Genomic DNA, 22,150 nt, shown 5'->3' with positions numbered 1-22,150 from the left:
CCAGTTTAGGACTGGGAACTCAAGTTAGATAGCTATACTTACTTTTCTCCTTTTACCTCAACCACCTCTCACTCACTCCAACCCCCCTGCCCCCTCCAACGCACACATACGTACACACAATTCATTGAAGGAGTGGTGCACATAGAATTATACGCTATTTTATAAATAAAGAAAACCGAAACATAGTAAGTTGGTGGAGGGATTGGAGTGGTTCAAGGGAAGGCTTTAAAGGGATAATATGATTAACTCAGCTTAGAAAGTGCAAGAAATAGTTTCTGAGGTAGAGTTAATAAAGATGGACAGATTTTTGGAGGTTATAATTCTGGATATTTCGAGCTTTCACATTTCAAAATCTTAACATGCCATAACTTATTAAAATTTTCTCTGATGTGAGGTCAAATTCCATTTCAAGTCAAGTCAAATTTATTTGTCACATACACATACACGATGTGCAGTGAAATGAAAGTGGCAATGCCTGCGGGTTGTGCACAAAAAGAATTACAGTTACAGCATATAAATAAAGTTAATAAGTTACTATTAGTGTCGACAAAAATTTAGTCTCTGGGGTTATAAAAGTTGACAGTCCTGATGGCCTGTGGGAAGAAGCACCGTCTCATCCTCTCCGTTTTCACAGCGTGACAGCGGAGGCGTTTGCCTGATCGTAGCATCTGGAACAGTCCGTTACTGGGGTGGCAGGGATCCCTCATGATCTTGCTTGCTCTGGATCTGCACCTCCTGATGTATAGGTCCTGCAGGGGGACGAGTGTAGTTCCCATGGTGCGTTCTGCCGAACGCACTACTCTCTGCAGGGCCATCCTGTCCTGGGCAGAGCTGTTCCCAAACCAGACTGTAATGTTGCCGGACAGGATGCTCTCTACAGCCCCAGAGTAGAAGCAATGAAGGATCCTCAGAGACACTCTGAATTTCCTCAGTTGTCTAAGGTGGTAAAGGCGCTGCTTAGCCTTACCCACCAGTGCGGCAATGTGCGTTGCCCACGTCAGATCCTCTGCGATGCGGACTCCCAAGTATTTAAAACTGCTCACCCTATCCACAATAGACCCATTTATCTCCAGTGGCGTGTACGTCCTTGGATGTTTAGCCCTTCTGAAGTCCACAATCAGCTCCTTTGTTTTAGTGACATTCAAGAGGAGGCTATTGTCCTGACACCAGAGTGCCAGATCAGCCACCTCCTCCCGGTAGGCCTTCTCATCGTTGTTGGAGATCCGGCCCACCACCACAGTGTCATCAGCAAACTTGATGATGGAGTTTGAGCTGAACCTGGCCCCACAGTCATGTGTGTACAGGGAGTACAGTAGGGGGCTAAGGACGCAGCCCTGGGGGGATCCTATGTTCAGGGTGAGGGAGCTAGATGTGTGTTCCCCCATCCTGACCACTTGGGCGCTGGCAGTGAGAAAGTCCAGGACCCAGGCACACAGAGGGGTGCTAAGCCCCAGTTCCAGCAGCTTCTCAACCAGTCTGCTGGGGACGATTGTGTTGAATGCTGAACTAAAGTCAATGAACAGCATCCTCACATAGCCCCCCTGGCTGTCCAGATGAGAGAGAGCGGTGTGTAGAACCTGGGAGACCGCATCATCCGCGGACCTGTTCGGACGGTATGCGAACTGTAGTGGGTCCATGTTGCGAGGAAGGAGGGCGCAGATGTGCTTCTTGACTAGCCTCTCAAAGCATTTCATGACAACCGAGGTGAGGGCCACCGGTCGGTAGCCATTTAAACACGCTGGAGAGGCATTCTTTGGCACCGGTACAATGATGGATCTTTTGAAGCATGCAGGGACCACGGACTTTGCCAAGGAGAGGTTGAATATTGTGGTGAGCACTGGAGCAAGCTGAGTAGCACAAGACTTTAGTACTCGCCCAGATATGCCATCTGGGCCTCCAGCTTTCCTCGTGTTCACACGCGTCAGAGCCCACCTCACCTCATGCTCGGACACCGAGAATGTGTGCACATCCCCGGCGGTGGATCCCCCTCCCGCCAGGACACAATCATTTGGTATCTCATTTTAATTGATGAACATAATTTGGAAATAGTCATAACAAAAGCAAACAGGAGAAATAACATAAATACGTAATATTCAGAACTAATGTGAAGCTATTCAACCTAAGGCAAGCACTCTCCACAACCAAGGCGTCACAGTGGCACAGCTGTTAGAGTTGCTGTCTCACAGCGCCAAGACCCGGGTTCGATCCTGGCCTCAGGTGCTATCTGTGTAGAGTTTGCATGTTTCTCTGTGACTGTGTGATTTTCCTCCACATGCTCCCGTTCCCTCCCACATCCCAAAGATATGCGGGTTTGTAGGTTAATTGGTCTCTGTAAATTGCCCGTGTGTGGGCGTGGATGAGAAAGTGGGATAACATAGAACTAGTGTGAATGGGTGATCGAAGGTTGGCATGGACTCAGTAGGTCGAAGGGCCTGTTTCCATGCTCTATCTCTAAACTAAATTAAACTAATCTAAACCCAAGGCTAGTCTCAACCCGGAACGTCACCCATTCCTTCTCTCCAGAGATGCTGCCTGTTCCGCTGAGTTACTCCAGGATTTTGGGTCTACCTTGCTCCATAAACATTGTTGAGCTGCAATATGCAGACGATGCTTGAATTTGTGCAGGTTTAGTGTTTCATGACATCATCAACACTCTCACTAAAGCAGATGAAAGGACGGTCCTCATACTCACCATCCCCATGTCAAAGGTACAACTTGCCCCTGCTACACCACACCACCCTCCTACAATAAAGTTTTACACCAAGTCATAATATACTATTTGCTAAAGTTAACCTGTTCAGTGCCACCCCTGAACATACTCGATAAGACCAGAGTATACAGGTGAAAAAAAACTTGGCAATGAACAAGTTAAAGCTTGTGGTGTTGATGCCAAATTATCAGCCTGGCTGGGAAACTAGCTTTAAGACAAAATACATAGCAGGGATAATAGGCAGGTATTCAGATTAAAATGAAGACACATGAAACAGTAGATACTGGAATCTTGAGCGAAAAGCAAAGTGCTGGAGGAACTCAGTGGGTCAAGCAGCATCTGTGGAAAGAATCTGATTGAAGAAGGATCTGTCGTCTGTCCATTCCCTCCACAGATGCTGCCTGATCCACCATTTTCTCCAGCACTTTTGTGTTTTGCTCACATACTCTATTTAGCAGCATTTGACTTTAGAAACATAGAAAATAGGTGCAGGAGTAGGCCATTCGGCCCTGCGAGCCATTCAATATGATCATGGCTGATCATCCAACTCAGTATCCCGTACCTGCCTTCTCTCCATACCCCCTGATCCTTTCAGCCACAAGGGTCACATCTAACTCCCTCTTAAATATAGCCAATGAACTAGCCTCAACTACCTTCTGTGGCAGAGAATTCCACAGATTCACCACTCTCTGTGTGAAAAAAAACTTTCTAATCTCGGTCCTAAAAGACTTCCCCCTTATCCTTAAACTGTGACCCCTTGTTCTGGACTTCCCCAACATCGGGAACAATCTTCCTGCATCTAGCCTGTCCAACCCCTTAAGAATCTTGTAAGTTTCTATAAGATCCCCCCTCAATCTTCTAAATTCCAGCGAGTACAAGCCGAGTCTATCCAGTCTTTCTTCATATGAAAGTCCTGCCATCCCAGGAATCAATCTGGTGAACCTTCTCAGTACTCCCTCTATGGCAAGAATGTCTTTCCTCAGATTAGGAGACCAAAACTGTACGCAATACTCCAGGTGTGGTCTCACCAATGCCCTGTACAACTGCAGCAGAACCTCCCTGCTCTTATTCTCAAATCCCCTTGCTATGAATGCCAACATACCATTCGCTTTCTTCACTGCCTGCTGCACCTGCATGCCTACTTTCAATGACTGGTGTACCACGACACCCAGGTCTCGTTGCATCGGCCACCATTCAGGTAATAGTCTGCTTTCCTGTTCTTGCCACCAAAGTGGATAACCTCACATTTATCCACATTATACTGCATCTGCCATGCATTTGCCCACTCACCTAACCTATCCAAGTCACGTTGCAGCCTCCTAGCATCTTCCTCACAGCTAACACTGCCCCCCAGCTTCGTGTCATCTGCAAACTTGGAGATGTTGCATTCAATTCCCTTGTCCAAATCATTAATATATATTGTAAATAGCTGGGGTCCCAGCACTGAGCCTTGCGGTACCCCACTAGTCACTGCCTGCCATTCTGAAAAAGACCCGTTTATTCCTACTCTTTACTTCCTGTCTGCCAGCCAGTTCTCTATCCACATCAATACTGAACCCACAATACCGTGTGCTTTAAGCTTGCATACTAATCTCTTATGTGGGACCTTGTCGAAAGCCTTCTGGAAGTCCAGATATAACACATCCACTGGTTCTCCCTTATACACTCTACTAGTTACATCCTCGAAAAATTCTATAAGATTTGTCAGACATGAATTGCCTTTCATAAATCCATGCTGACTTTGTCCAATGATTTCACCACTTTCCAAATGTGCTGCTATCCCATCTTTAATAACTGACGCTAGCATTTTCCCCACTACCGATGTTAGACTAACTGGTCTGTAATTCCCCATTTTCTCTCTCCCTCCCTTTTTGAAAAGTGGGGTTACATTAGCTACCCTCCAATCCTCAGGAACTACTCCAGAATCTAAAGAATTTTGAAAAAAGTATCACTAATGCATCCACTATTTCTGGGGCTACCTCCTTAAGCACTCTGGAATGCAGCCTATCTGGCCCTGGGGATTTATCGGCCTTTAATCCATTCAATTTACCTAACACCACTTCCCAACTAACCTAGATTTCACTCAGTTCCCCCATCTCATTTGACCCCCGGTCCCCTGCTATTTCCGGCAGATTATTTATGTCTTCCTTAGTGAAGACAGAACCAAAGTAGTTATTCAATTGGTCTGCCATGTCCTTGTTCCCCATGATCAATTCACCTGTTTCTGACTGCAAGGGACCTACATTTGTTTTAACTAATCTTTTTCTCTTCACATATCTATAAAAGCTTTTGCAGTCAGTTTTTATGTTCCCTGCCAGTTTTCTTTCATAATCTATTTTCCCTTTCCTAATTAAGCCCTTTGTCCTCCTCTGCTGGACTCTGAATTTCTCCCAGTCCTCTGGTAGGCTGCTTTTTCTTGCTAATTTGTACGCTTCATCTTTTGTTTTGATACTATCCCTAATCTCCCTTGTTAGCTACGGATGCACTACCTTCCCTGATTTATTCTTTTGCCAAACTGGGATGAACAATTTTTGTAGTTCATCCATGCGGTCTTTAAATGCCTTCCATTGCATATCCACCGTCAACCCTTTAAGAATCAATTGCCAGTCTATCTTGGCCAATTCACGTCTCATGCCCTCAAAGTTACCTTTCTTTAAGTTCAGAACCATTGTTTCTGAATTAACTAAGTCACTCTCCATCCTAATGAAGAACTCAACCATATTATGGTCACTCTTGCCCAAGGGGCCACGCACATCCAGACTGCTAACTAACCCTTCCTCATTACTCAATACCCAGTCTAGAATAGCCTGCTCTCTCGTTGGTTCCTCTACATGTTGGTTTAGAAAACTATCCCATATACATTCCAAGAAATCCTCTTCCTCAGCACCTCTGCCAATTTGATTCACCCAATCTATATGTAGATTGAAGTCACCCATTATAACTGTTTTACCTTTGTTGCACGCATTTCTAATTTCCTGTTTGATGCCATCCCCAACTCTTATACTACTGTTAGGTGGCCTGTACACAACTCCCACTAGCGTTTTCTGCCCCTTAGTGTTTCGCAGCTCTACCCATATCGATTCCATATCCTCCAAGCTAATGTCCTTCCTTTCTATTGCGTTAATCTCCTCTCTAACCAGCAACGATACCCCACCTCCTTTTCCTTTCTGTCTATCCCTCCTGAATATTGAATATCCCTGGATGTTCAGCTCCCAGCCTTGGTCACCCTGGAGCCATGTCTCCGTAATCCCAACTATATCATATTCATTAATAACTATCTGCACATTCAACTCATCCACCTTATTACAAATGCTCCTTGCATTGAGACACAAAGCCTTCAGGCTTGTTTTTACAACACTCTTACCCCTTATACAATTATGTTGAAAAGTGGCCCTTTTTGATTTTTGCCCTGGATTTGTCTGCCTGCCACTTTTACTTTTCACCTTGCTACCTATTGCTTCTACCCTCATTTTACACCCTCTGTCTCTCTGCTCATGCTCCCATCCCCCTTTTGCAATGTTCTGCTCTATTTGCAACAAATCATCATCTTTATAAATAAGAACATTAAAAATAGAAGATGTAAAGTCATTTAGCTACTAACGCCTGTTCTGCCTTTCAGGATGATCATTGTTGTATAAGAAAATAACTGCAGATGCTGGTACAAATCGAAGGTATTTATTCACAAAATGCTGGAGTAACTCAGCAGGTCAGGCAGCATCTCACGAGAGAAGGAATGGGCGACGTTTCGGGTCGAGACATCAGAAGAAGGGACTCGACCCGAAACGTCGCCCATTCCTTCTCTCCTGAGATGCTGCCTGACCTGCTGAGTTACTCCAGCATTTTGTGAATAAATAAGGATGATCATTGTTGATCTCTTGCCTTAGAGCCACATGCTTGCACCAACCCCATATCCCGATTCCAAAAATCTATTGATCTGTCTTGAATATACTCAACAAGTGGGGCTCCACAGTCCTCTCGGGGGTCATTTCACTGCTGGATATTGAGGGACAGTGGGGATATCACCCCTGAGAGTCACATGAGTGCAAGGGATTTTTGTTTAAAGATTGGTGTGAACACTACTGAGCATGGTGCTGTTGAATGTATAGAAACTGAGAATCTATGAAGTCTTTTGCAATTTCTGTTTTACATATTTATATTCTTAAATAAAGTGTATTTTTGAAATTTTAAAAGCTCAAGACCATGCACTGTGGTGTGGTGCAGCCACTGGCAAGGTGCACAATGGGGCGCTGGCAGTGTGCACGGTGTTTGGTAGGGTGCTGGCAGGGTGCTGCGTGGGACGCTGGCAGGATGTTGAGTATGGAGCTGGTACGGCACTGGCAGGGTTGCAGGGTGGGGCACTTGCATGGTGCAGCACTGGCAAGGTAATAGGATGCTGGCAGAATGCAGAGTGGGGCATTGGCAGGGTGCTAGGTACTTGCAGTGTGGGGCATTGGCAGAGTAGGATGCCAGGTAGGGTGTTGGTAGGTTTCGGGTGCTTGCTGGGTGGGGCTCTGGCAGGGTGCAAGGTGGGGCGTTGGCAGGATGCTGAGCATGGAGCTGGGATGGTACGGCACTGGCATGGTTGGGCACTGGCATGGTACAGCCCTGGCAAGGTAATGGTGCTGGCAGAGTGCAGCATGGGGCATTGGCAGGGTGCTGGGTACTTGCAGTGTGGATGCCAGGTAGGGTGCTAGGTATGGCATTGGCAGGTTTGGGTGCTTGCTGGGTGGGGCTCTGGCAGGGTGCAAGGTGGGGCGTTGGCAGGATGCTGGGTGTTTGCAGCATGGGGCACTGGCAGAGTAGGTGCTAGGTAAGTAGTTGGCAAGGTTTAAAGTGCTTGCAGGGTGGGGCACTGGCAGGGTGCCAGATGGGTTGTTGGTAGGATGCAGGGTAGGGCATTGACAGGGTTAAGGGTATTTGCATAGTGGGCAGGTTGCTAGGTAGGGCGTTGGCAGGTGCTTGCAGGGTGTGGCGCTGCCGCAGTGCTGGGCTCGGCCGCAGGAGGCGGTAGTGAGGAGGCTCCCGGGCCAGTGTGAAACATGGCGCCATGCTCCTCGGTCGCTGGCGGCCGAACCACCGTCTCCCGTCCATTCCGCCTGTCCTTCTCGCCATCGGGGAAAAACCGCGCGGCCGAAGCTCGGACGGAGCCGCGGCGCCACCTCTGAGGGTGGGGCGGAGTTCGGGTTGTGAGAGCGGAGACATGGGGGACGTAATCGAAATCGGCTCCGGCTCCGACTCCGACGTGGAGATTGTGGGGGTGACGGTCCGGGTGGTGAACAGCGAGACGTGCAGGATGTGGCGGCCCCGACACACCTGCTCGGAGTGGAGCCGGGGACCACTCCGCCCCGTGGGGGTGAGTACGAGCACCATTTGTAACTGATCCGCGGCGGAAGTGTGTGTGTGCATCCGACTGCCGTGCCGGAATAGGGCGCCGCCATATTTTATGCTGGCGGTATCCGTGACGTCGCTGGGATGCGTCCAGTGACAAGGTTCAGACGAAAGATACTAGAGGAGTAAGATAGACCACTCGATCCTAAAAACCGTAGTCGGTCGTGGGGAAATTTCAGCGCCATTTTAGTAGGCAGATTCTGTGTGCTAGACTGGGCAGTGTTTATAACTCCCTGCAATTTCTTCGTATGTAAAATGTTTGCAAACAATTATTTTTGTTTAACTTCTTAGATTAAGTTGATAGTTGACATTTATAACTGTCTCTTGAAGAGTTTCTGCTTCATAATCTTTAAACTTTGGATGTTGCTGATTGAATATTTGCACTAGAGATCCACTCTGACTACCAGGCCAATTGATCATATTTGCTTTCTCTTAATTTTAATTTCACCTCCACGAGCTGTATCTCTTTTTGTTTTACTTTTTAAAAGTCATGGAAGCAGAGATTGTAAACAATAGAACTACTGTATCCACAATATAATTGAAAAGACATTTAACTTTATACTTAGAGCCAAGAAAATTTGAATTGGTGAATTGATTAGTTAAAACCCTTAGCCACTAAAATGACCAATGCTGCCTGACGTGGTACAGAAGCATGAATCCAATTCAAATAGACACAGTGGTGGTGTAAATCACCGGGTCAGGCAGCATCTCTGGAGAAAAAGGATGGGTGATTTTTCAGGTTGGGACCCTTCAGACAAGGGGGGTGAAGGTGAAGAGCTGGTATAAATCAGGACCTGATCTTTTCATTGGTGAGCTGATATGCAAAACAATGCAACCCTGTATATCTTGCACACAAAATGATGTAAATCTTACCATGAAGGACAGAAATAAAAGTGTTATCCTTGTTTATGTTCATTTTTGAATGATTTAAAATTGAGGGGGTTGGTGCAATATACTGCTAACCCACAAATGTGTCATTATGAGATATTCACATTTGGAAAATCCATAAATCACAAAAAAAAACAAGGTGCCTATGTTATTTGACCAACTTAAGGGTTGAATTTAAATATGATTTTTTTTTTACAGGTTGTAGGGTATTGGGTAAGGATTGTGTTAATGCATGTAACTCATTTTTCACAAAAGTGAGGGTTATATTGTAATTATATGTTAAATTCAATTATATGTTAAATTCAAAACTAAACTATGGTAGCAATGTACATTATTCATGTCTAAAGCTAGCACTTCTGTATCAGTGTAGGTATGTATGCATTACATTTTATTACACTAATATAGAATGAAAAGAATGAAAAAATATCTTGACTGACTTCCTACACCCGCCTCACCCGTTCCCAGTCTTTGATCAACGTGCAAACTCCACACAGGCAGCACCAGAGGTCAGGATTGGAGCCAGGTCATTGGAAGTGTAAAGTGGCTCTACTTTTGGTGCCACTATTGTGCCCTCTAATGTACGCTCATTAATTCCTGAACTCCCCCCATCAGCTACGTGTCAGATGTCCCTTTCCCTGAAACAGCCTCCACTAATCAATGTCCTGTCAAATATGTTCCAAATTGCCTTGCTAAAATTGAGGCCTTTAACTCGTTCAGCAGTTCTATCATTCCCCATAACTAAGAAAATTATGGTCACTGGTTTGACAGAGACGTATAAAATTATAAAATTAGAACGGAGATGAGGAAGAACTTTTTCAGTCAGAGAGTGGTGAAGGTGTGGAATTCTCTGCCTCAGAAGGCTGTGGAGGCCAGTTAGTTGGATGCTTTCAAGAGAGAGCTGGATAGAGCTCTTAAGGATAGCGGAGTGAGGGGGTATGGGGAGAAGGCAGGAACGGGGTACTGATTGAGAGTGATCAGCCATGATCGCATTGAATGGCGGTGCTGGCTCGAAGGGCTGAATGGCCTACTCCTGCACCTATTGTCTATTGACTGGACAAACCCGATGCAGGAAAAATATTCCCAATGTTGAGGGAGTCCCGAACCAGGGGCCACAGCCTAAGAATAAAGGGGAGGCCATTTAAAACTGAGGTGAGAAGAAACTTTTTCACCCAGAGTTGGGAATTTGTGGAATTCTCTGCCACAGAGGGCAGTGGAGGCCAAATCACTGGATGGATTTAAAAGAGAGTTAGAGCTCTAGGGGCTAGTGGAATCTAGGGATATGGGGAGAAGGCAGGCACGGGTTACTGATTGTGGATGATCAGCCATGATCACAATGAATGGCGGTGCTGGCTCGAATGGCCTCCTCCTGCACCTGTTTTCTATGTTTCTATGACATGTGTTCATAGTTATTTTATTCACACTATTAGGATTCCAGGAAATGATTGTGAATGTTTATGGGAAAGCCCTAATGAAATGTATGTGAGGGAACAGTGATCATGATAGGAAGAACCATGTGCTGAGAAGTGTGTGCATGACTGATGAGAGAAAGAGAGAGAGAGATTGCTAAACAAATAATTAGAGGAAATCACAAGAAAGAAACTAGAGATATATATGTGTATGAGTGTGTGTATATATATATATATATATGCATATACATAAACCATAAAGGTCAAATCGCCTTTTTGGTTTGTGTACATCATGTGAAAAATAAGATGAAGAGAGAAATAGAGCGTTGCTTTAAATCAAAGTTGCTTCTGATCCATGAGAAGGAACTTTGAGATCTATTTATCTCTGTTTGCCTCTCACATACAAACACACACACACACACACACATATATATATATATATATATATATATTTGTGCAGAGTGTGTTAGAGCAATACAAGGGAAACTGCTGTGGAGGAAAGATGGGAGGGAAATGGGCAGAAATGGTAAGAAAGAATAAATTCAGAGAGATTAAGCAGAGGGAAAACATTTAAAAAGAAAAATAACAAAAATGTGAATTGGTAGATGAGATATATTCTGCATTTTAATGGTATCCTCATACATCAGACAATGCAGACCAGTCCTGGTAAACAGTAAATACAAGAAACTGCACATGCTGGTTTACAAAAAAGACACAAAATGTTGGAGTAACTCAGAGGATCAGGCAACATCTCTGTAGAACATGGATCCATTCTCTTCAGAGATGCTGCCAGACCAAGAACAAAGATCCATGTTCTGGAGAGATGCTGCCTGGCCCTCTGGATCCAAGTTCTTCGGAGATGCTGTCTGATCAAGAATATAGATTCATGTGCTCTAGATATGCTGCTTGACCCTCTGGATCAATGTTCTACAGAATAGCTGTCTGATCAAGAACATGGACCCATGTTCTCCAGAAGTGCTGCCTGACCCGCTGAGTTACTGCAGCACTTGGTAGATATATTTTGCAGGTAAACAGTGTTGGATCACATTGAAGCCTTAGCTGGTATTCACACATCTTTCAGTTCCTTTTTAATCTTTTTGACCCATTGCCATTTCTTTTTGTGAAAATCAAAACCTGCAGGCACTGGAAATCTAGATTTTTTTTCCAGTGAACTCACAGCAGGTCAGGCAACCTCTGTGTCTGAAGATTCTTCAATGGATCCTAGCGTTCCTGTTCCCCTATTAAAGAGTAAGAAAGCTATACAGCACAGGAACTTTGACCCAACTTTTCCATTACGAGAATGATCCTGGGGATGATCGGGTTAACACATGATGAATGTTTGACGGCTCTGAGCCTGCACTCATGAAAGGATGGATGGATGAGGGAGGACCGCATTGAAACTTACCGCATAGTGAAAGGCCTGGATAGAGTGGATGTGGAGATGGTTCCACTAGTGGGAGAGCCTAAGACCAGAGGGCACAGCCTCAGAATCTGACTTATGAACTTTTGAAAGGATATGAGGAGGAATTTCATTATTCAGAGGGTGGTGAATCTGGAATTCACAGAAGGCTGTAGAGGCCTTTTTAAAGCCGAGATTGACAGGTTCTTGATTAGTAAGGGTGTCAAAGGTTACAGGGAGAAGGCAGGAGAATGGGGTTGAGAGGGAAAGATAGTTCAGCCATGATTGATTGGTGGAGTAGACTTGATGGCTGTATGGCCTTATTCTGCTCCTTTGGCTTATGAGCTTTTGCTGACCAAGTTGCTTAATGGAGCCTGGTCAATATCTCTCAAAACCTTTCCTATCCTTATATCTATTTAAGTGTGTTTTAAATCCTGTAGTTGTATTACCTCTACCACTTCCTATATAGGTTTGTCCCATATAAGTACTACTCTTTGCTTGAAGAAATTGCTCCTTCAGGTCTCTCTTAAATCTCTCCCCTCTCACCTTGGACCTATGCCCTCTAGTTTTCCACTCTCCTGCCCTGCAGAAAAGACTGGCTGTTTACTTATCTATGCTGCTCGTGATTTTCTAAACCTCTAAGTTTGCCCACTTGGCCTCCCAGAAACATAGAAAATAAGTGCAGGAGTAGGCCATTCTGCCCTTTGAGCCATTCAATATGATCATGGCTGATCATCCAAAGTCAGTACCCCGTTCCTGCTTTCTCTTCATATCCCTTGATTCTGTTAGCCCAAAGAGCTATATCTAACTCTCTCTTGAAAACGTCCAGTGAATTGGCATCCACTGCCTTCTGTGGCAGAGGTGCCATGGAAATAAGCCTACATGCCATGGAAATAAGACCCAATCTATCCAGCTGCTTCTGATTGCTCAAATACTCCAGACTCGATAACGTCCTTGTAAATTATTTTTGCACCCTTTCCAGTTTAACGACATCCTTCTTATAGCAGGGTGACCAGAGCTATACGCAGCATTCCAAATATTGTCCTCTTCACACTAAAGGAAAGTGTATTCAAGTGTAGTAGACACCTTCTTCACCATCCTGTCTACGTTTGTCACCACCTTCATAGAACTATGTACCCACAGTCCTGGGTCTCTCTCTTCTACAACACTCCCCAGGGTGTAATGTAAGGGTTAAACAGACTATGTCAGCTGAAATGGTGGTGTCAGCTACATTCGCAGCGCCACATTTCAAACACTGCTTTGGAAAACAAGAAGAATGAAGAATGCCTAGCCTAACATGCAGGGACCAGTAAATGATGTGGCTACCTGTGAGGTCACTAAGATAAGCTTTGTTTTTGTTGGAGTCATTTAAGCTTGATTCGGTTGTTGTCATTGTGTTATGGCTATGTTTTGGTGTTTCTGGTTTGTGTCTTTTTTGCACGCTTGTGGGTGTGGCTTGGTGCGGAGTGGGGAGTGTCTAGATGGGGGGAGGCTGGCGTGTCGGCAGAGGTTGTGGGTCGGTTTGGACTCGGAGGATGGTGAACATACAGTTCTTTACCATGCACTCGCACCAGCTATATTTGTAAGAGCCACACGGTAATAACTATAAGAATTCTGAGATATTGTTTGAAGAAGAAACAGTTGATAAAGTACGGAAAGTGATGAATTACTCTTTGATTTGTGCTATTTTAATAAAAAAAACAATTAATGAAGAAAAGAAGTTTGGAAGATTTGTTTTGTCATATCAGGGTGCGGCGTGTGCGCAAGCTATACCTACATTTCATCCCCGAGCAGTAATGGCTATCGAAGTGGTACTTTGAGATGGTATAGAAACTGCCATTACATTGAGTAAAGAACTTGCTCTGAAGGAATTAGAGTAAAGAACTGCTCTGAATGGACTAAAGTAAAAAGAATTTAAGAAAGACTTGTTCTACAAGCAAAATCCAATTCCAACAATGGAATTGAAGAAGAAGATGAATCTCTGCCGAGATTTGAGCTGAAATCCTGGAACGAGGGTCTCTGCTCAAATTCAAATTGAAACTGAGATGGCTGCTCTCTTGCTAGAAGCTGCCACCTTAGAGAAGAAATATCAGCTTGAGGAACAGGAAAGACAGCTGAAAAGAGAGGCTGCGGAACAGGAAAGACAGCAGAAAAGAAAAGCTGCGGAACGAGAAGAACAGCAGAAAAGAGAGGCTGCGGAACGAGAAGAACGAGCAGAACAGTTGAAGAGAGAGAAGGAACGGCTGGAAATAGCCACGAAGCTGGCAGCTGCGGAGATAAGAAAGGGTATGCATTGGATGGCCAAAGGTCTAAATGCAGCTCGAGAGTTTCTCAGAAGAGGAGTTCCTTAATCCAAGGAGGAGCTACTAAGGTGGAACCAAAAGCTGAGGCCAACCCACAGCCAGCGCCAGCCTGGTCTCGTAACGCCGAACTAGCACTGAGTAAGTGGATGGTCGACGAAACTTCAACAAAGCAACCGGGTGCTAGGCCGAAGCAACTTACCTTTAAGATGCCTGTTATGGCTCGAGATGAGCCAACCCAGTACTCTTTTCAGAGGTTTTTATTCACAAAATGCTGGAGTAACTCAGCAGGTCAGGCAGCATCTCGTCTTTGTCTCACCTGGAAAGACTGTTTGGGTCCTTGGATGGAGTTGAAGGGGGAGGTAAAGGGACAGGTGTTGCATCTCGTGCGGTTGCAGGGGAAAGTCCCCGGGGTTGGGGTGGTTTGGGTAGGAAGGGACGAGCGGACCAGGGAGTTACGGAGGGAACGGTCTCTGCGGAACGCAGAAAGGGGAGGGGATGGGAAGATATGGCCAGTGGTGGGGTCCCGTTGTAGGTGACGGAAATGTTGGCGGATGATTTGTTGGATACGCTGGCTGGTGGGGGTGGAAGGTGAGAACGAGGGGGATTCTGTCCTTGTTACGAGTGGGGGGAGGGGGAGCAAGAGCGGAGCTGCGTGATGTAGAAGAGACCCTAGTGAGAGCCTCATCTATAATAGAAGAGGGGAAGCCCCGTTTCCTGAAGAATGAGGACATCTCTGATGCCCTAGTGTGAAACACCTTGTCCCGGGCGCAGATGCGGCGTAGACGGAGGAATTGGGAGTAGGGGATAGACTTTTTGCAGGAGACCGGGTGGGAAGAAGTGTAGTCCAGATAGCTGTGCGACTCAGTGGGTTTATAGTAGATGTCAGTCACTAGTCTGTCTCCTGTGATGGAGATGGTGAGGTCCAGAAACGGCGCCCGAGATGAGGTGTTTCACACTAGGGCTTCAGAGACGTCCTCGTTCTTCAGGAAACAGGGCTTCCCCTCCTCCATTATAGATGAGGCTCTCACTAGGGTCTCTTCTACATCCCGCAGCTCCGCTCTTGCTCCCCCTCTCCCCACTCGCAACAAGGACAGAATCCCCCTCGTTCTCACCTTCCACCCCCACCAGCCAGCGGATCCAACGAATCATCCACCAACATTTCCGTCACCTACAACGGGACCCCACCACTGGCCATATCTTCCCATCCCCTCCCCTTTCTGCGTTCCGCAGAGACCATTCCCTCCGTAACTCCCTGGTCCACTCGTCCCTTCCTACCCAAACCACCCTATCCCCGGGCACTTTCCCCTGCAACCGCACGAGATGCAACACCTGTCCCTTTACCTCCCCCCTCAACTCCATCCAAGGACCCAAACAGTCTTTCCAGGTGAGACAGAGGTTCACCTGTACCTCCTCCAACCTCATCTATTGCATCCGCTGCTCCAGATGTCAACTTATTTACATCGGCAAAACCAAACGCAGGCTCGACGATCGCTTCGCTCAACACCTGCGCTCGGTCCGCGTTAACCAATCTGATCTCCCGGTGGCTGAGCACTACAACTCCCTCTCCCATTCCCAGTCTGACCTTTCTGTCATGCGCCTCCTCCAGTGCCATAGTGAGTCCCACCGGAAATTGGAGGAACAGCACCTCATATTTTGCCTGGGCAGCTTGCAGCCCAGTGGTATGAACATTGACTTCTCCAACTTTAGATAGTTTCTCTGTCCCTCTCTTCCCCTCCCCCTTCCCAGATCTCCCACTGTCTTCCTGACTCCACCTATATCCTTCCTTTGTCCCGTCCCCTGACATCAGTCTGAAGAAGGGTCTCGACCCGAAACGTCGCCCATTCCTTCTCTCCTGAGATGCTGCCTGACCTGAGTTACTCCAGCATTTTGTGAATAAATACCTTCGATTTGTACCAGTATCTGCAGTTATTTTCTTACACTACGAGTCAGAGATCGCCTACGATTTCTGGAGCAATACACGAGTGGATACGTGAAGCAACTTGTTAAGAATTGCCGATATTTGCCTGCGGATGAGGGCTATCGAAAGGCAAGAAAAGTGCTTGAAGAGCATTTTGGAGACAAACAGAAGATTGCTAACGCATACATGAAAAAGGCCTTTGCTTGGCCAGTTATTAAGGCGGAAGATGTGAAGGCGTTGCATGAGTTTGCGATGTTTCTTAGTGGTTGTTGTAATTCCATGAGAAATAACAGCCACATGGAAGAAATGAACGTTGTGAGTAATATGAAGGCTATCATGCTAAAACTGCCCTATAGGCTTAGAGAAAGATGGAGAGACAAAGCAGGCCTGATACGGGAGGTCGAAACCAGGGGGGCAATGCTTCCCGACCTAGTGAATTTTATGGAAAGAGAAGTACGGTTAATGTCAGACCTACGCTATGGGAATATTCAAGATCCCAAATCAGCAACTGTTAAAGGCTCTACCTTTACTAAAGCAAAGGGAAGATCAGAACCCAAGGAAAGCAGTTTTGCTGCCACAATAATACCCTTAGAAAAGAAGGGCGGAGTGAAAGAAGAGGTATCTACCGTTAAACCACAAAGGTTTTGCTTTTTGGGTAATGAAGTTGGCCACACTATAAGATGGTGTCGAAAATTCAAGAAAAGGGATTATAAAGAGAAGATTGACTTCTTGAAGGAGAAAGGAATCTGCTATGAATGTCTGAAGAAAGGACACATGGTCAAAGACTGCAGGAATAAGATAATTTCTGGTATATGTAAGCAAGATCATCCTGAATTGCTTCACATTGAACAAAGGAATACGGACGAGAAGCCGGAGCAAGTGGAACAAAAGGAGAAGACAGCTACGAGTGATGTTGTTGTTCTTCATCAGTTAAATGCGTATATTGGGGCCGTGGTAGAAACTTGTGTTTTCCCCCATCTTACCGGTGGTACAGGTAAGGAGCAACGAGGGGAATACAGTGCTGAAAACATATGCATTTTTGGACAGTGGAAGTTCAGCTACCTTTTGCACAGAAAGCTTGATGAGGAGGCTGGACATTACAGGAGAAAAAGTTAAACTTCTCTTGAACACCATAAATGGTCCAAAATACCACGATAGTTATCATATCACCAGTATGGAAATAGCTAGTCTGGAGGAAGACAACTTCATACAAGTATCTGGTGTGTTTACACAAGAGACTATGCCCGTCTCTCATCCAAATATATATAAGCAGAAAGACTTGGAAAAATTGCCTCACTTGAAGGAGGTCAAATTACCCAAAATAAATTCGGGTATCAACCTGCTTATCGGAACGAATGCCTTGGAGGCATTAGAACCTAGAGAGGTTATTACCAGTCAAGAAGATGAACCGTTTGCCGTGAGAACCGTACTCGGATGGGTTATCTATGGCTCCTTGAGAAGGAACAACAAATCCAGGAAAAGGGATAATTATACTGCTGCTGCCGTTAATCGGATATCTATCGTAAATCTAGAGGAGTTGTTGACTAATGTTTCCAAATACACAGGACAAGATGTTAGAAATCCAAAGTGCCAAATGTCAACTTGCTCCCGGTGGTGATGGGAGGCTTATGCTCCTCCGATGTTGAGAAAGGCTAGACAGACACGTCATTGGGGTTATCAAGTGGGCACCTACATTCATCAACGTTTCGCTGATTGGACCCACGACGTCTCCAGTAGGCTCAGCAGTGCATTCCGCCGTCCCAGAACCACCCCCCTCTGCATCTGCTTAGCCGGCTTATTTGCGAGACCATATCATATCATATCATATATATACAGCCGGAAACAGGCCTTTTCGGCCCTCCAAGTCCGTGCCGCCCAGCGATCCCCGTACATTAACACTATCCTACACCCACTAGGGACAATTTTTACATTTACCCAGCCAATTAACCTACATACCTGTACGTCTTTGGAGTGTGGGAGGAAACCGTGCCCAGATGGGGTCTTTCCTCTTCAGCCAGAGCCACTGGCTACTCCGCTCTGCCACCCGTGATGTTTCCTTGATAGCCTGGCGTAGGTCTTGTCCGCTGATCCCCAGGTCCTTCATCAGTCTTACGGTAGATGTTGCCACAAATCCTCGACATCCAACTTCTACCGGGCAGATCTTTGCTCTCCAGCCCCGCTGTTCTGCCTCCGCTGCAAGCTCTGTATATCGCAGATTCTTTCTTTCGAAGGCTTCCTGCACAGCATCCTCCCAAGGGACTGTGAGCTCCACAAAATACACCATGCGCTGAGAGTTCGACCAGAGGACAAGATCAGGCCTCAAGTTGGTGATGGCTATCTCTGATGGAACTGTAAGCCGTTGGTCCACATCCACCAGCATCTGCGAATCCCGGGCTGCCTACAGCTGTCCAAACTTTGTCCTTGGTGGAATTTTCCATTGCTTTTGTTCCCCCTCCCGAACAACGGCAATTGGCATAACTGGGTTGGTTGTTCTGGGCGGCAGGGCATTGTTGGTTGTTCTCCTGCTTTCCAGAGTCGCTGCCAGGCATTTGAGCACTTGATTATGTCTCCAGGTGTACCGTCCTTGGGAGAGGCTTACTTTACACCCAGTGGGGATGTGCTTAAGCGTGGCTTAAGCATGATGATCTTCGCCCAGCCATTGGTTGAGATTTTTTGGGCTAGGAAGGACATCATAGGTCGCCCGAATGAGGAAACTTATCCTGCTCGCCTCCATCTCCCACATGTCCTTCCAGCTGATCTTCCGCTTTTCCACACTCTCCCATCTCATCCACTGGCCCTGTTTAGCTTGCGACACAGCCTTGGCACACCTACTCGACTCCTCCTGTCGGCGGACTTCGGCCGTGACCAACTTCCTGCGCTCCAGTGAGGATGCCTTGTTCCAGCAAGGTCGCTTTCCGCCAAGCCCCAAGCCACTTCTTCCGTGTTGGACTTGCCCAATCATGTCGCCTTGGTGGAGAGACGTGTGCGTAAGCTATACCTACATTTCATCCCCGAGCAGTAATGGCTATCGAAGTGGTACTTTGAGATGGTATAGAAACTGCCATTACAGTTTTCTTAGAGACATCAAAGACTAGCTCGGCGCCTGATAGGACCCATGCCATTATGGTACATGGGAGGATAGCTAGTTCTGACACCTGTTGTTCTTAGAGATAAAGTTATATTAGTGCATGTTTCCACCGTATGAGTGAAGTTTCACCTTCGGGGAGAGAGGGATGAACTTCACCTAGAGGGGGAGAGAGAGAAAGAGAGAGCTTGGACCGTGGTGTGTGGCCAACCGTGGTGTGTGGCCAGACAGAAGTCTCAAAGGGGTGTGAGTTGAGACCTGTTATTTTGTATTGTTATTTTATTGATAGTTTTTCTGTACTTTACTTCTATTTTGCTTTAATAAATTGTTATTTGTGCTCTTCAGGGTGTTCTTTCTCCATTAATTAATCTGAATCCTTGAATCCTGCACATATTTCATTACACTAGGCCCCCTATCAAATTTTGAATAGGTCCTGCTCAGGTTTGTCTCTTCTAAATGCAACACCTTGCGTGTATCTGAATTGAACTCCATCTGCCATTCCTCACCCTTTGGCCCTGTTGATCAACATGCCGTTGAAATCTCAAATAATTTCATTCATTATCCCCTACACCACCAATTTTAGTGTCAGCCGCAAACTTACCAACTCTGCAACGTTACCAAATTGCCAAATTAACATTCAAAAAACAATGGACGCACCAGCGATCCCTGTAGAATACTACTTGTTGTAGATCTCCAGTCTGAAAAATAACCCTCTACCACCACCCTCTGTTTCCAACCTTCAAACCAATTTTGTATCCAGTTGGCTAGCTTGTCCTAGATTCCATGTGATCTATTCTTCCACACCAGCCTAACATGTCTTTCCTTGTCAGAGACCATGTTAAATTCCATGTAAATGTCAGTGTTCTTATCAATCTTCTTGGTTACTGCTTCAAAAAACTCAAATCAAATTGGTGAGACATGATTTCCCATGCACAAAGCTACCATGATTATCTCTAATCAGTCTTCCTTTTACAAATGCATATGATTCCTATCTCTCCAGTAACTTCCCCACCATTGATTTAAGGAACAGTGGTCTAAATTTCTCAGGCTATTACTTGAAGCCTTTCTTAAATAGAGGCACAACATTAACCACCCTCCAGACTTCCAGCACCTTACCCATCGCTATCAATGCTACAAATTCCTCTGCCTGCCAGTTTTGCCTGCAAATCTTCTCTCTAGCTTCCCACCCTGTCCCAGGATATACTTGATCAGATCCTGGGGATGTATCAGCCTTAATGCACTTTCAGGCCTCCAGTACCTCCTCTTCTCCGATTGTGAACAACACTATTACCTTCCACCAATTCCCCAGCATCCATGTCTTTGTTCACAGTAAATACAGTTGAGAAATCTTCATTTCTCAATGAAGATTAGTCTCTTGTTACTTCTCACTGGCCATCTTTTGTGCTTTCACACATAGACAACCCCGTTGATCTTAAAGGTGCGCTATTCTCTCTCTGCTTGCTCTTTTCCACTGGATATATATGTAGAATCTTTTTGGATTCTCCTTTGCCATTGCTATCCCATGCTATCTCCTTTGCCCTCCTGATTTCCTTTTTAAGTGTACCCCGACACTCCATATATTCCTGAAGAGATTCACCTGATCCCAGCTTCCTTTATGTGGCACGTGCCTCTTTTTTTTCTTGACCAGCCTCTCTATATCTCTTATCCAGACCTTCCTATTCCTGCCAATCTTACCCTTCACTCTATGAAGATCACATGAAAAAATATCATCTCTTTATGTAGGTTTACAATAACATTTCTTTTGTTTTTGCTCATCAAATTCAATTGTTGAATGTAAACAAAAAGAACTGGCTTTAAACTGTAAATTATGACATCAAAGCAAACAATTGTAATTTTGTATTTAGAATGCAATGACACTACAATTCATTGTTTAGATTTGTATTTATAAAAAAGATTCTGGAGCACTAGTAAGTTATCTATATATGTTATCCAGAGAGTGAGATCAAATGGCTAATATATTGGCCTGGATTTTTCTGGACAACATTAGCCAAACTGGGAACTTGGGCAAGCAACTTGGGAATTTCTGCTTATGGACTTGTGAACTTTAGAAGCCCAAAAGTTGTGGTCAGCTGTCTGTGGTTGATTTGCCAACAGCGCCCTGATAATGGACCCCCCAATGGAGAAAGGTGAGAGCAGAAATGCTTTCATCGGACTTGACAGAGTGAAGCATGGGGACACAAAGCTTGGGAATTTCTGCTTATGGACTTGTGAACTTTAGAAGCCCAAAAGTTGTGGTCAGCTGTCTGTGGTTGATTTGCCAACAGCGCCCTGATAATGGACCCCCCAATGGAGAAAGGTGAGAGCAGAAATGCTTTCATCGGACTTGACAGAGTGAAGCATGGGGACACAAAGCTGTGGAGATTCCTTATCGCTTCTGGTGGGGAACCTGCACCAACATGCTGTACCTGTTTGGACCTGCCATTGTGAGTGCCAGGCCATTAATTGGAGTGGAGGCTACCAACTGCAAGGGAATTAGCTCATTCATACCATTGCAAGAATTCTAAATGAACGAACAAAGTTGGAAACAAAGCGATTAAAGTCATCCAAAGTCATTTAAATCTTAGTTAAACCGGAGATAATTCATTATTTGATAGCTTTGACGGCTCTGTTTTAGGTTTTTTTTGTTTTAGAGATGCAGTGTGGAATCGGGCCCTTCGGCCTACCAAGTCCACACCAACCAGCAATCACACAAACCTGATCACTGCATGTGAGACAGCACATCCCACAGAAGTCTAGTGGGCACATCTCCTTGGATAGATCTAGGAAGTTAACCCTTGTCTGCTGCTCCCATCCGCCTAATCTGTCATTTCAAAGACGTGCAAGAATTGGCATTGGGCTTTTCTATTAACTACTGTTGTCTCTTTTGCTCTATTCAAAAATGGCTTCCATTAAGGGCTATGAATATTTGACTACAAGGATCATCAGGGAAGTATTGATCTAGAAGCTCCACGGGCAACCCAAACAGGAATAGATCCAGTGGGATCATATATCAGTAGGTATAGAAGCCTGAAAACTGTAACGTCCAGGTTCAG

At 45.5% G+C, this 22,150-nt stretch overlaps 1 protein-coding gene across 3 annotated transcripts in view; it reads left to right on the top strand.

Moving 5' to 3' along the window:
• The first annotated feature begins 7,747 nt into the window (after positions 1–7,747).
• The window catches only part of simc1 (SUMO interacting motifs containing 1), a 39,803-nt gene continuing 25,400 nt past the window's right edge, over positions 7,748–22,150 (top strand). For all 3 annotated transcript variants that reach the window (XM_078411547.1, XM_078411546.1, XM_078411548.1), the window contains exon 1: positions 7,748–8,063. In XM_078411547.1, the coding sequence (XP_078267673.1) occupies positions 7,758–8,063 (306 nt within the window). In that variant the 5' untranslated portion in view covers positions 7,748–7,757. The remainder of the gene's footprint in view (positions 8,064–22,150) is intronic.

This window comes from Rhinoraja longicauda, chromosome 14 (assembly GCF_053455715.1).
Source record: "Rhinoraja longicauda isolate Sanriku21f chromosome 14, sRhiLon1.1, whole genome shotgun sequence".
Taxonomy (NCBI): Eukaryota; Metazoa; Chordata; class Chondrichthyes; order Rajiformes; family Arhynchobatidae; genus Rhinoraja; species Rhinoraja longicauda.
This window is presented reverse-complemented; position numbering and strand designations above follow the sequence as displayed.